General features: G+C 41.5%; 1 protein-coding gene across 6 annotated transcripts in view; it reads left to right on the plus strand.

The window, feature by feature from the left end:
• VEZT (vezatin, adherens junctions transmembrane protein) overlaps window positions 1-12,663 on the plus strand; it is an 82,353-nt gene that overhangs the window by 19,799 nt on the left and 49,891 nt on the right. For 5 of the 6 annotated variants that reach the window (XM_034772976.1, XM_034772988.1, XM_034772980.1 and 2 more), the window contains one exon: window positions 6,733-6,861. In XM_034772976.1, coding sequence (XP_034628867.1) covers window positions 6,733-6,861 — 129 coding nt within the window. Of the gene's footprint in view, window positions 1-6,732; window positions 6,862-8,224; window positions 8,356-12,663 lie in introns of all 6 variants that reach the window. The other variant, XM_034772977.1, reaches the window with a different exon arrangement.

Here is a 12,663-nt window from a genome sequence, read left to right on the forward strand (position 1 = left end):
TATAGTGCAATCTCATTACAATGAAAGTTGAACTTACAAATGTAGAATTATGTACCAGAAAAATGCACTCAAATATTAAAAAAAAAAAAAAAAAAAAGTAAAACTTCAGAGCCTACACGTCCACTCAGTCCTACTTCTTGTTCAGCCAATTGCTCAGACAAACAAGTTTGTTTACATTGGCAGGAGATAATGCTGCCCACTTCTTGTTTACAGTGTCACCTGAAAGTGAGAACAGGCATTCTCATAGCTCTGTTGTAGCCAGCGTCGCAAGATATTTACGTGCCACATGCGGTAAAGATTGATATGTCTCTTCATGCTTCAACCACCATTCCAGAGAACATGCGTCCATGCTGATGATGGGTTCTGCTCGATAACAATCCAAAGCATGTTCATTTTCATTATCTGAGTCAAATGCCACCAGCAGAAGGTTGATTTTCTTTTGTGGTGGTTCGGGTTCTGTAGTTTCCACATCGAGTGTTGCTCTTTTAAGACTTATGAAAGTATGCTCCGCACCAAGTCCGTCTCAGATTTTGGAAGGCACTTCTGATTCTTAAACCTCAGTTCGAGTGCTGTAGCTATCTTTAGAAATCTCACATTAGTACCTTCTTTGCTTGTTGTGAAATCTGCAGCAAAAGTGTTCTTAAAATGAACAACATGTGCTGGGTCAATATCCGAGACTCCTGTAACATGAAATATATGGCAGAATGCGGGTAAAACAGAGTAGGAGACATACAATTCTCCCCGAAGGAGTTCAGTCACAAATTTAATTAACGCTTTTTTTTTTTTTTAACTAGCATCATCAGCCTGGAAGCATGTCCTCTGGAATGGTGGCCGAAGCATGAAGGGGCATACAAATGTTTAGCATATCTGACATGTAAATACCTTGTAATGCCAGCTACGAAAGTGCCATGTAAATGCCAGTTCTCACTTTCCAGTGCCATTGTAAATAATAATAAGGTAGCATTATCTCCTGTAAATGTAAACAAACTTGTTTGTCTTAGTGATTGGCTGAACAAGAAGTAGGACTGAGTGGACTTGCAGGCTCTGAAGTTTTACATAGTTTTGGTTTTGAGTGCAGTTATGTAACCAAAAATAAAGCTACATTTGTAAGTTGCACTTTCACGACAAAGAGCTTGCACTACAGTACTTGTATGAGGTGAATTCAAAAATACTATTTCTTTTATCATTTTTACAGTGCAAATATTTGTAATCAAAAATAACATATGCTTTGATTTCAATTACAACACAGAATAGAATATATATGAAAATGTAGAAAAACATCCAAAATCTTTAAGAAAGTTCAATCGGTATTCTGTTTAACAGTGCGATTAAAACTGCGATTAATTGCAATTAATATTTTTGAGTTAATCATGTGACTTAACTGCGATTAATCGACAGCCCTAGTTTACATGGATGATTTCAATAGCCTCTTTCACCTGAGGGCATTTTGAGACTCCTTACAAAAGCTAAAAACATGCGGGGAAGGGCTTCAGTTGACTTATTTTTCTCTCTAACATGGTAGAGGTATGGAGTATTGTTAAACATTTGGAGGAAGAAAAATGAATATCTAGCTATCTGTGCTATCCAAGATTTTCTCTTTAACGAAACATTTAGAGGAGCCCAAGACGATTTTATGTTTAGTGAACAGAATCAAAGTGACTATAGATCTCTATTCCTTCAAGCCTGTCTTGAGCTGAAATAAAGAAAAATTCTGTTGTTGAGTTTGAGAATCAGGGCAACGAAGTCTTTGTTAGCTTTTCTTTTCTCAGATATTGGCTCTGTGAAATCTGTTACATAAGAGATTTTATGTATTTGTACAGGCAGTGGGCTTTGAAGATTGATTGGTTTTGTGCTGAGGATGTTAATTTTGTTTACTTAGTGTAAACCCTCTTGGGTCAGATAGTCATGTACTCACTCCTTTCCATCTGTGTTTCAGGCATAAAGACAACATGTTAAAAATTAAACTTGTAACACAAAGGATTTAAGATTTGGGTGACTGGGCAACAAAATGACAGATGAAATTCAATGTTGATAAATGAAAAGTAATGCGTATTGGAAAACATAATCCCAACTATACATACAAAATGATGGGATCTAAATTAGCTGTTAAAATTCAACAAAGAGATATTGGAGTCATTGTGGACAGTTCTCTGAAAACATCCGCTCAATGTGTCGCAGCAGTCAAAAAAGCTAACTGTGTTAGGAATTATTAGGAAAGGGACAGATAATGAAACAAAAAATATCATAATGCTACTCTATAAATCCATGATATGACCACTCCTTGTGCAGCTCTGGTCGCTCCCATCTCAAAAAGGATATATTAGATTTGGAAAAGGTACCGAGAAGGGGAACAAAAATAATTAAGGGTGTGAAGCAGCTTCCATCTGAGGAGAGATGAAAAAGATGGGGACTGTTCATCTTGGAATAGAGATGATTAAGGGGGGATATGATAGAGATCTATAAAACACGAATGATGAAGAGAAAGTGAAGGAAGTGTTATTTACCCCTTCAGATAACACAAGAACTAAATTAAATTAATAGGCAGCAGGAAGTACTTCTTCACACAACTCACAGTCAAGCTATGGAACTTGTTGCCAAGGGATGTTGTGAAGGCCAAAAGTATAACTGGGTTAAAAAATTTAATTAGATAAACTCTTGGAAGATAGGTCCATCAACGGCTATTAGCCAAGATGGTCAGGGATGAAAGCCCATGCTCTAAGTGTCCCTAGCTTCTCACTGCCAGATGATGAGACTGGATGGCAGAGGATGGATCAATTGATTGCCTCTGAAGCATCTAACATTGACCACTGTCAGAAGACAGGATACTAGGCTAGATGTACCTACCATTGGTCTGACCCAATATGGCCATTCTTATGATCGCTGTATTCTGCACCATATGGATATCTGAAGAAATGCTTCTTCTTTTTTCGTTCTTGGCTAGACCACTATAAATGCAAGGGAGGTTGACATTAGCCAACTGTAGGGTCTTCCAAAGTTATGACTTTTGAGAAAGGACAATCTTCAGCATTTTCTTCAAAAGAGGGACTGGAAAAAGTTAAAATATCCACAACTTCACAATCTCACAGGTGGCTTTTCTTTTTCTTCAGCTAATTATCTTATAGTCACAGTTAGTGAACAAAATGTTTATCAGTTGTTTGTTGCTATTTATACAGGAACTTATTGGTACGGAAAGTGTCAACTTTAATCGATATACAGTGAATTGTAACAAATAAATAACAATTATTAAGCTATTCTAGTTTTATGATACAGATGAAAGGAAGGAAATTATATTTTAAATTGAAGATATTAAAAAGTGTGTGTAAAATATTCTACTCCTATAATTCTATACTTTTTTCTAGTAGTCATTATTGCTAGGAATTTTTCATGGAAACAGGATCTTTATTTCTTAAAGTGACATATCTTTAAAAACCCAGGCTTTTTAAAACAAAAATTGTGGTTGTCTGTTGCGAGAAGCACTAGTACCTTTAAAAAGGGAAGGACAGCTTTACAGTTAAAGCACACAATTAAAAACTGATCTGAGACGTATTCTTGGTTCTGCCACAGACTCCTGTGATCTAGAACTTAGCCTGTCTTTCCCTCAGTTTCCCACTTTTGTAAAATAATACGTACCTACTTCATAGGTAGAGCCCTGCGAGGATACAAAAATGTGGATTCGCGTCTGATCCACATCTGCCAGAATCAACGTGCATCCGATCCGCTAGCTGGCTTTTATGTGTGTCTGCATCCACACCCACAGCAGCAAGCCGTCTCACATGGGCTAGCAATGGGGAGGGGAGAGGGTGAAGATGAGTGAGTGTAGGGCGTGGGGTCTTGCAGGGAAGAGGCAGTGTGAGGGCGGAGACTGGGGGTAAGAGGTGGCACAAGAGTGGGGTCTTGAGGAGGAGGGCAGTGCAGGTGCGGGGTCTTGAGGAGAAGGGGTGGGGGCTGGAGAGAAGCTCCATTGCATGCTGCTTCCAGGGGCTTGCGAGTGACAGCAGCAGCAGTGCATGCTGCATTGCAACAGGGCAGAGGGATCGGGCGCTGGGGCCCCACTCGCTGGAATCCCTGGGGCTGGGAGCGTGACCAGTGCTGCCAAGCTGGGCTATTGTGGGGATACTGGCTCTGCCCAAGGGTCCCAAGCTGCTGGACAGGAAGCGGCGTGGCAAGCGGGTGCTGGACAGCCCCATCTCCGGCTTGCTGCCCAGACCCAGCCACTGGCTGCTGGCCACCGTCCCTAAGCATGCTGCGCCCTGGAGCTGCCTGAGCCGGACACTGTGGGCCAGGTGCCACCAGTGAGTAGAGATATCCGTGGATATGAAGCGGATATCCGCGGATTTGCAGGGCTCTATTCATAGATTTAGTCTGATGTTTAGACCATGATTTGTTGGAGGTTTGTTTCAGATGGAAAGGGTGAAAATTATAAATTATTCAGTTCCTTGTAAGCTACAATAAAAGAGCATCCATGCAGTTTGGGCACCCTTGACATTCTTTTTAAAATGCACAAATAAACAAACCAATCAGTTGCCCCAGATCAAATCAGATAACCAAGTGAAAACATAAATGTAGTAGAAATTAATCAACCACAAACTCAATCACTACCAGAGTCTCACACCGCCATTACCCAGCTCTATCCATCACCCATTTTTTTAGGGGCAAGTGGGACAAGGAAAAGGTTACTGAAAGAGAAACAAATTTTGATTTAACTTTCTGTTTTTATGTGTTTCATTTTGCTTGAAATAGTAAAACAAAAATTATTTGACATTGTGATTCACTTGCATGAGTATGGTAACGTATTGCTTTGGCAAGTGATGGACTAGATGAGCTCGCAGAACTTTTCCATCTCTTTTTCTGTGATCATGTATTATCCTTGAAACCTACTTATTTTTTTTCTTTCCACTAAGCAGGAATAAGCATTTAGTACTGTAGATCCCCTCTGCCTTGAGAGTCATACTATAGATTGTGCACAGTCTCCTGTTAAATCTTATCCATCTGCTGCATATATACAAATGTACACTTATAGGATAGAACCTCATTAATTTGCAGTGATGTCTGGGAAACAGTGCAAATAAATTAATTTTATGAATAATCAAGTAAGTCAACAAATAAACAATTTTTTTTTTTAAAAGTTCATTTTGTGATGCCTTGTCATTAACTTATTTTTGACACCTGTAGTTTGTTTGATAGTATTTTTGACACCTGTAGTGTGTTTAAAGTATCTAAAATATTAGCATTTTGAGATCTCTCCGTAGCTCTTTGGTGTAATATCTTTGAGAGTGTTGGAAAACAGGCATTTTTATGTTTGTGTGAATGTTAAAATATGTGGATTGGCAAATAGTACTATGTGTGTACAGTAGAATTCTGTTTTTATGCTGTTAACACTTGTTTTGCTGGATGTTTCCTGCCCTGTCCCCCGCCTTCCTACACTCCTGATATACTCAGTGACCCTGATTCTGAAAACTGAGCTTTCTTCCTGTTCTGTACAGGCAAGTCGCATCATACGTGCATTTAACTTGTGCGAATTCAACTATTCGCGCTTGGCAAAAAAAAAGAAAAACAAGATACCTGTAAATAGTGCAGGCGATTCCACCCAATGAGCATATGCCCCGGAGTGAGTGTAAGATGGGAGATGTGAATCTGCTGTTCCCTCAGTCAGTCTCCGTTCCCGCGTGGCTCTCATAGTGTGACCATCTAGCCGTGCTGAGTGTGATTCTAGTGTTTAAAGATACGTATTTTTTGTACAACATGGCTCCTAAACGCAAGCCAACTACTTCATCTGGTGCTCAATCGAAGAAACAGCGATCTGTTCCAACGCTGGAGGAAAAACTGGCTGTGTTGGACTGATTGAGAGACGGTATCTCGGTCTCCAACATGGCGCGTAAATATGGCTGCAACGAATCTAGCATCCATGCCATCAAGATTCGAGAGAGAGAAATTCGTTAAGAATTAATTGAGAGCCATAGAGAAACATTGACTAACAAAGAATTAGAGGAACTGATAAAATCGTCTACAGAAGACGAAGATGATGACGACGAACAGGAAGAGCCAGCAAGTTGGAATCTTCATAAATTTGCTGAAGTGTTCCAAGCAGCGAAACACTTGAATGATTTAATTTCTGAATACGATCCCTCTATGGAATGAAGCCTCAAAATCACATAGTATTACGGACGATTTGAGACTGTATCAAGAAATATTTGAGCAGCTCAAGAGACAACAGCGACAGTTGCCGATCACCATGTTTTTCAAGGAAAAACAACCAGCAACAGATGAGCCTACGCAATCAACTTCTCGAGCTGAACCAGAGCCAACTACTTTGTCTACGACTTGCTCTCCATCCCCAAGCTCTCCGTCTCCTGGGTTGACATCAAGCCCTGACGACCACCTGTAATTAAAAATACTGTACTGTAAAATTATATTTTGCATATGTACTCTTTATTATATACTGTACATTACTGTATACATTCTACATTTATACATATTGCTGTACAGCGTTGTATACACAAAACCATGTACAGTATACTGTATTTTATGGGCGATTTAAGGGATTTTCAAGGGTAATTTTGACTATACGCAATTTTTTCCTTACGTGCTGACTTTAGAACCTAACCCCCGCATAAGATGCGACTCCACTGTACTTCGCAGGCAATTGTGTGGCTTGGCCGTACTTGTGGATATGTAATCATGGCTTTTCTTTCTGAGAAGTGTTAAAGATGCCATTTGGTCTTTCTTTTTCAGAATTCTCCACTTTACCAGTATTTGCAGGATTTGGGCCATACAGATTTTGAAATATGTTCAGCTGTGTCGCAGAAGACAGAACAATGCACAGCAGAGGAGGGGCAACAAGATACCCGTTCCACCCAGAAAGTAAGCATTCACCTTGGCCTTGAAGCTATGTTAAAAAATATATAAAATCACAGACATTATATAAACTCTTGCTATATAAAAAGGTATTAGAACTAGTAGCTTCCTTATCTTGCCTTTCTGCTGATATAGTTTGAGGCTGAGGAAATGCCACTCAGGATTTAAATGCTCTAGAGAGGCAGGAGACTTTCACAGCGAATTTTTAAAGAGCTGTAAGTTTTATATTATTTACCAGATATTTTTATAGTAATTTAATATGGGATTAATACAGCCTGAAAAGCTTCCAGCTTTGCTCATGTGTTGAGCTGCTAAACACCACTTAATATGAAACAAGTATACAACAGGTGGGACTTCTTGCTGGAAAGTAGAGGTAAAATAACAGTTGTCCCTGAGACACCAGAACCATACTAGTTTATGGAGAAATAACAGTGACTGGTGTTCCTAACTTCTTCTTATGGGCATGATTCACTTTGAGTCTAGCACACTTTCTGTAATGAACATTTCAGTGGTTTGGCCTAACTGCCCTACACTGGGGGCCAAACCATTTTCAGGCCTAACTGACTATAGGTCAGGGAGGATCAATTATTGTTGTCAGCAATGGCTCCTTTTGATTATGTACAAGAGAGCACCATGTCTTTTACTGCATCTGAAGCAATTTAAGACATTCTAAGTCTTTAAACAGCTTAAACCGCTCTTTGATATTACAATGGCTTGAAGCTAAGTTTTTCAAATGAGAGTAAGGGAGTTTCAATGAGATTTGGGCACTGAACTCCCATCAGCTTTTTTGAAAATTCCAGCCTCAAAGATTATGCCACTCTGCAGTAGTTTAAGCAGTTTATTTGGCTTGGGGATCTAGTTAAGAATGGTAGTGGTCAGGAGGAATAAAGCTGAATAGCTCCAAGTTATAGATTCCACAAGCCTGTAGACCAAATAATCACCAGGAGCTGAACAACTCAGACTTTTTGCACTTTAAAAACAGGGAAATGATCAGTAGATTTTTCGAGGGAGTTTTACATTTGGATTATGCTTGACAAATCAAGAACCTGGAATTTAGGATATTCCAAAAATTAAGTTTGTTTCCACAATGTTAACTTGGGCATGCAGTACATATGTAATATTGTACACTTTCATTAATGTATTGTTTGTTAACAATGTATACCACAGCTCTATGAAACCATGAAGCCACAGTTGTAGAGTTGGCCACAGGGTTTTTCTTCTGGGGCAGCTGCTACAGGAATAATCTCTCTACTGGCCATAAAAATTATGATTTTTGTGGAAATTCGGTCGTTATATTGTCCTTTCTTTAGCACCTAGTTGGAGCATGCTCAGTGCAGTTATTTTCTGCCTGCCTCTTTCTCTTCTACAGTGGAGAGTTCTGTTTTCAATGGACATGCTCCAGCTATGTGCTAAGCCAGAGCCTGGAGGAAAAAAGAGGCCTCTATGCAGACTTCTCTGTCTAGAACACTGCAGGGTGGGGTGCCCCCCAACACAATTAAGGTAAGAAGCTGGAACAAGGTTCCACAGACTCAATTCCCTGTAACTTAAAAATCACTGATTCTTTCCCACTCTGCTTGCTGCAGCATTGCACTCACTTGCTTATGTCCATGACCTGATGCCATCTCACTCGTGTCCACTGCTGCTTTCTACCCTCCTCCAGTGCTCAGTCGCCTTTGCACACAACAACAGCTTCCCCAACCTGCAGTCCCCTTCCTGGCCACTGCTGCTTTCCTGCTCCCACACCCCACTCATTAGTGAAAAGTGGAATAGGTAGTTCACCCACATCCTTTCTTAGGGTACATCTACACTACCCGGGGGAGTCGATTTAAGATACGCAAATTCAGCTACGTGAATAGCGTAGCTGAATTCGACTATTGCAGCCGACTTACCCCGTTGTGAGGACGGCAGCAAAATCGACTTCTGGGGCTTTTTGTCGGCGGCGCTTACTACCACCTCCGCTGGTGGAGTTAGAGCGCCGATTCGGGGATCGATTGTCGCGTCCCAATGGGACGCGATAAATCGATCCCCGAGAGGTCGATTTCTACCCGCCGATTCAGGCGGGTAGTATAGACCTAGCCTTAGAAGCAGGAAAGAGAGAGAGTATGACACCACCCTACATTCTGCAGCGAGGCCCTCTGATTTTTTTGTGGCATACCAGTGGTGGATCTTGTGACAAACTGCAAGTTGGGCAGCAGTCTGGGAAACGCATTCAAAAACAGGCTCTTATGAAAGTAAATTAATAACGCCATATTGATATCAACTCTATTCTAGTCTATATAGATTCTTATACCATGGTCATCACTATAGTATATGAATACCTTCCAAGGATGCATTAAGCAGCATGACTAACATCTGTTATGCCTTTGTTTTCTCATCCTTTCCCAGGGCTGGGGAAAGGATTCACGCATTATTTTGTTTTGAAATTTAATTTATAATACACACAGGTTGCTATACGTTTGTTAGAGAAGGCAAAGTCAAAGAAATGTGTCTTGCACTTAAGGCAGAAGATAGTGAGGTTTGTGGTAGTCCTTAGTTCCTATGGAAGTCCTTATGTATTGATAGATTCTAGCATGCTATGGCACTACCATAATAAAAAAACCATAAATAAATAAAAGACCCTGATTCTGTTAATGCAGCTTTGTGTCGCTCAATCCTGTTGTCACAACATTTCCGGTTGGTCATAGAACTCAGCATTGGTGCCAGTAGAAACTGGAGCATCTTGTGTGGAATTTGTCCCATGTGCTGCAGAGCATGTAAGGACAAATGGCAGATTTATTGTTGTGGGAGTGAGCTTAGTTTTTGGAGTTTCTTCACGCTTGAATGCCTAGTTTCTCAATTTTAAGGTGTCATTACTTTTTTTATTATTATTATTTAATATGTGAGCTGTTTTCTGGTAAATGTTCATCTGGCTAGCTAATGAATTAGAAGTAATCACAGCTGGCTTCTTTCAGTGCTCATGGAGTAGAGTCTGACACTAATTAGGGACTAATGCTGCTTTAAGTTAACACAACATTAAAGGATTCCTAAATATATTATGTCCATTTCCATTGGTTTTCATAGCTGTCAGACTGAGGACACTAGCTGTGACTGACTTGTTCCTGTAGAAATCTCACAGAAGCGATGTTTTCCCTTTCAAGTTATTGGCATTTGGAATGCACCTGCAGTTAACTGACCTATTTCTGCTTTTGTGCAATGAGATTTATTTTAATTAAAACCCTTATTTATTGAAATTAGGTCAATAAAAAGTGATATCTGATTGGCTGATACCTGTACATTGTTGTGAAGTAGTTCACAGATTGGTTCTAGTTAGCTACATTACTTTCCCTTATATGCATGGTCTTATGAAAGGCAGAAAATTTGTGCAATCTGATTGCATGTTTATGTATGTAATTTACCATTTTCCCCGAAGTGTATTATTTCTATCTCTCATTTCTTCTGAAACAGTTTACTCGTTTTATTGGCTTAGGACAGGGGTGGACAAACTACAGCCCAGGGGCTGCATCCAGCCCTTCAGACATTTTAATCCAGCCCTTGAGTTCCCACTGGGGAGCAGGATCTGGGGCTTGCCTTGCTCCAGCACCCCAGCTAGGGAGCGGGGTCAGGGGCTTGCCCCGCTCTGTGCGTGCCATGGCTCCGCGTGGCTCCCGGAAACAGCGGCATGTCCCCAGGAATGTCGCCAGCTTTTCTGCCGCCCTAGGAAGGTCCCTCCCTGAAATGCTGCCGCGGTCGCCTAATGGGTTGCGCCGGCCCTGCATGTACCCCCTCCAGCTCCTATGCATAGGGACAACCAGGGGGCTCCACACGCTGCCGCCGCCCCCACAGCTCCCATTGGCCTGGAACCGCGGCCAATGGGAGCTGCAGGGGCAGCGCTTGGGGTGGGTGCAGCGTGCAGAGGCCCCTGGTTGCCCCTCTGCGTTGGAGCTGGAGCGGGGACATGCCGCTTCTTCTGGGAGCTGCTTGAGGTAAGTGCTGCCCGGAGCCTGCACCCCTGACCCCCTCACATGCCCCAGCCCTGATCCCCCCCTCCCGCCCTCCAAACCCCTCGGTCACAGCCCGGAATACCCTCCTGCACCCCCAATCCTCCTGCCCCATCCCAGAGCTGGAGCCCTCACCCCCTCCCGCACCCCAACCCCCAATTTTGTGAGCATTCATGGCCCGCCATACAATTTCCATTCCCAGATGTGGCCCTTGGGCCAAAAAGTTTGCCCACCCCTGGCTTAGGAGCTCCTCCTTCATTGCTGTCAACAACAGAGGCAATTGATCTTGGGTTCTCTTGAAACTTAAGGGCATAAAGTGTGTGTGTGTGTTTAATATATCTGTACATCAAGCTCACCTGAGCAACTCATGAGAACCACAATTATGCCTTGTTTGTCTCATCTGTTTTCAAATGAGAGAGTGTGAGGAAGGGAGGGAAAAAACCCACATGCTAATTTTGAGTTACAGGATATTGTGAAATGGAATTGATGTAATCAGTATTGGCTTTGAAACCTCGGTGCTTTTCAGTTGTCTCTCTAATGCCAGATAGTGTATTTCTGTCTTTTAATTTCTGCTTCTCCTTCCCATTTCAGTGACGTCTCTGAAGGGAACTGACTTATTGTTAGTGTGTGATGAGGGGAAGATTGGTCTTATGGTTAAGACACTGGACTGCTGCTTGAGAGCTGGGTTCAGTTCCCACCACTGCCCATGACTTCTCTGTGACTGGGCAAATCATTTAATTTCTTTGTGCCTCAGTTCCCCATTTTTAAAATGGGATTAATACTTCCTTGTTCTTACCCTTTATCTGTCTAGTGCATATAGATTGTAAGCGCTTGGGAGCAGGGACTACATTGCTTAGCTCACTTGGGCCCTGGTCTTGATTGAGTGCTACTTTAATGCATATATGTATATGTATATGTGTGTGTATATATATATATATATAAGCATGCAGAATAGAAAGACATGGTAATTGATGCTCACTCTGTATATCTGCAGAAGGAACACCAATGCACTTGTTCTTTTCCATCCTGTTCCAAAGAGTAACCTTGACTTGTAAGTACTATAAAAGCAAGTCGCTACATGGCTTTCAAATGAAAAACATTAAATGCAATTCATTGCTGCCAAAAACCTAGATGAACAACTGAGGACGTAAACTTTTTGAACCTGGATTAGTGAACAACTGTGAGGTCCCAAATGACTCCTCCAAAACACCCAGGCACGAGAAATAGTGTGTTTTTTCCCAAGAGCTGGATTCTTCCTCCAAGAGGCTATAGGATCTCTTGCAGCGGCTTCTGCTTCTGCTCTTCTCCGTATGGCTGTGTGCCCTGCTAGATCAGGGATAGGCAACCTATGGCATGTGTGCCAAAGGTGGCACGCGAGCTGATTTTCAGTGGCACTCACACTGCCCAGGTCCTGGCCACCGGTCTGCATTTTAATTTAATTTTAAATGAAGCTTCTTAAACATTTTAAAAACCTTATTTACTTTACATACAACAATAGTTTAGTTATATATTATAGACTTGTAGAAAGAGACCTTCTAAAAATGTTAAAATGTATTGCTGGCACGCGAAACCTTAAATTAGAGTGAATAAATGAAGACTTGGCACACCACTTCTGAAAGATTGCCGACCCCTGTGCTAGATGTAGGAATCTAACTGCCTGGAAAAGGAGAGAATTATGCCCCATGGGGTTAAGGGAGGATGACAAAAATGCTGATTTTCCTGTAGGCTGCCACCTGAGTAATTGGTGAAGGAAAGACTACTATCCGAAAATCCATGTTGACCTAAGTTACGTTGACATACAGCCACTGCAGTAATTGAATTGGTTTTACAT

The sequence above is a fragment of the Trachemys scripta genome, chromosome 1 (genome assembly GCF_013100865.1).
Source record: "Trachemys scripta elegans isolate TJP31775 chromosome 1, CAS_Tse_1.0, whole genome shotgun sequence".
NCBI classification, from domain to species: domain Eukaryota; kingdom Metazoa; phylum Chordata; order Testudines; family Emydidae; genus Trachemys; species Trachemys scripta.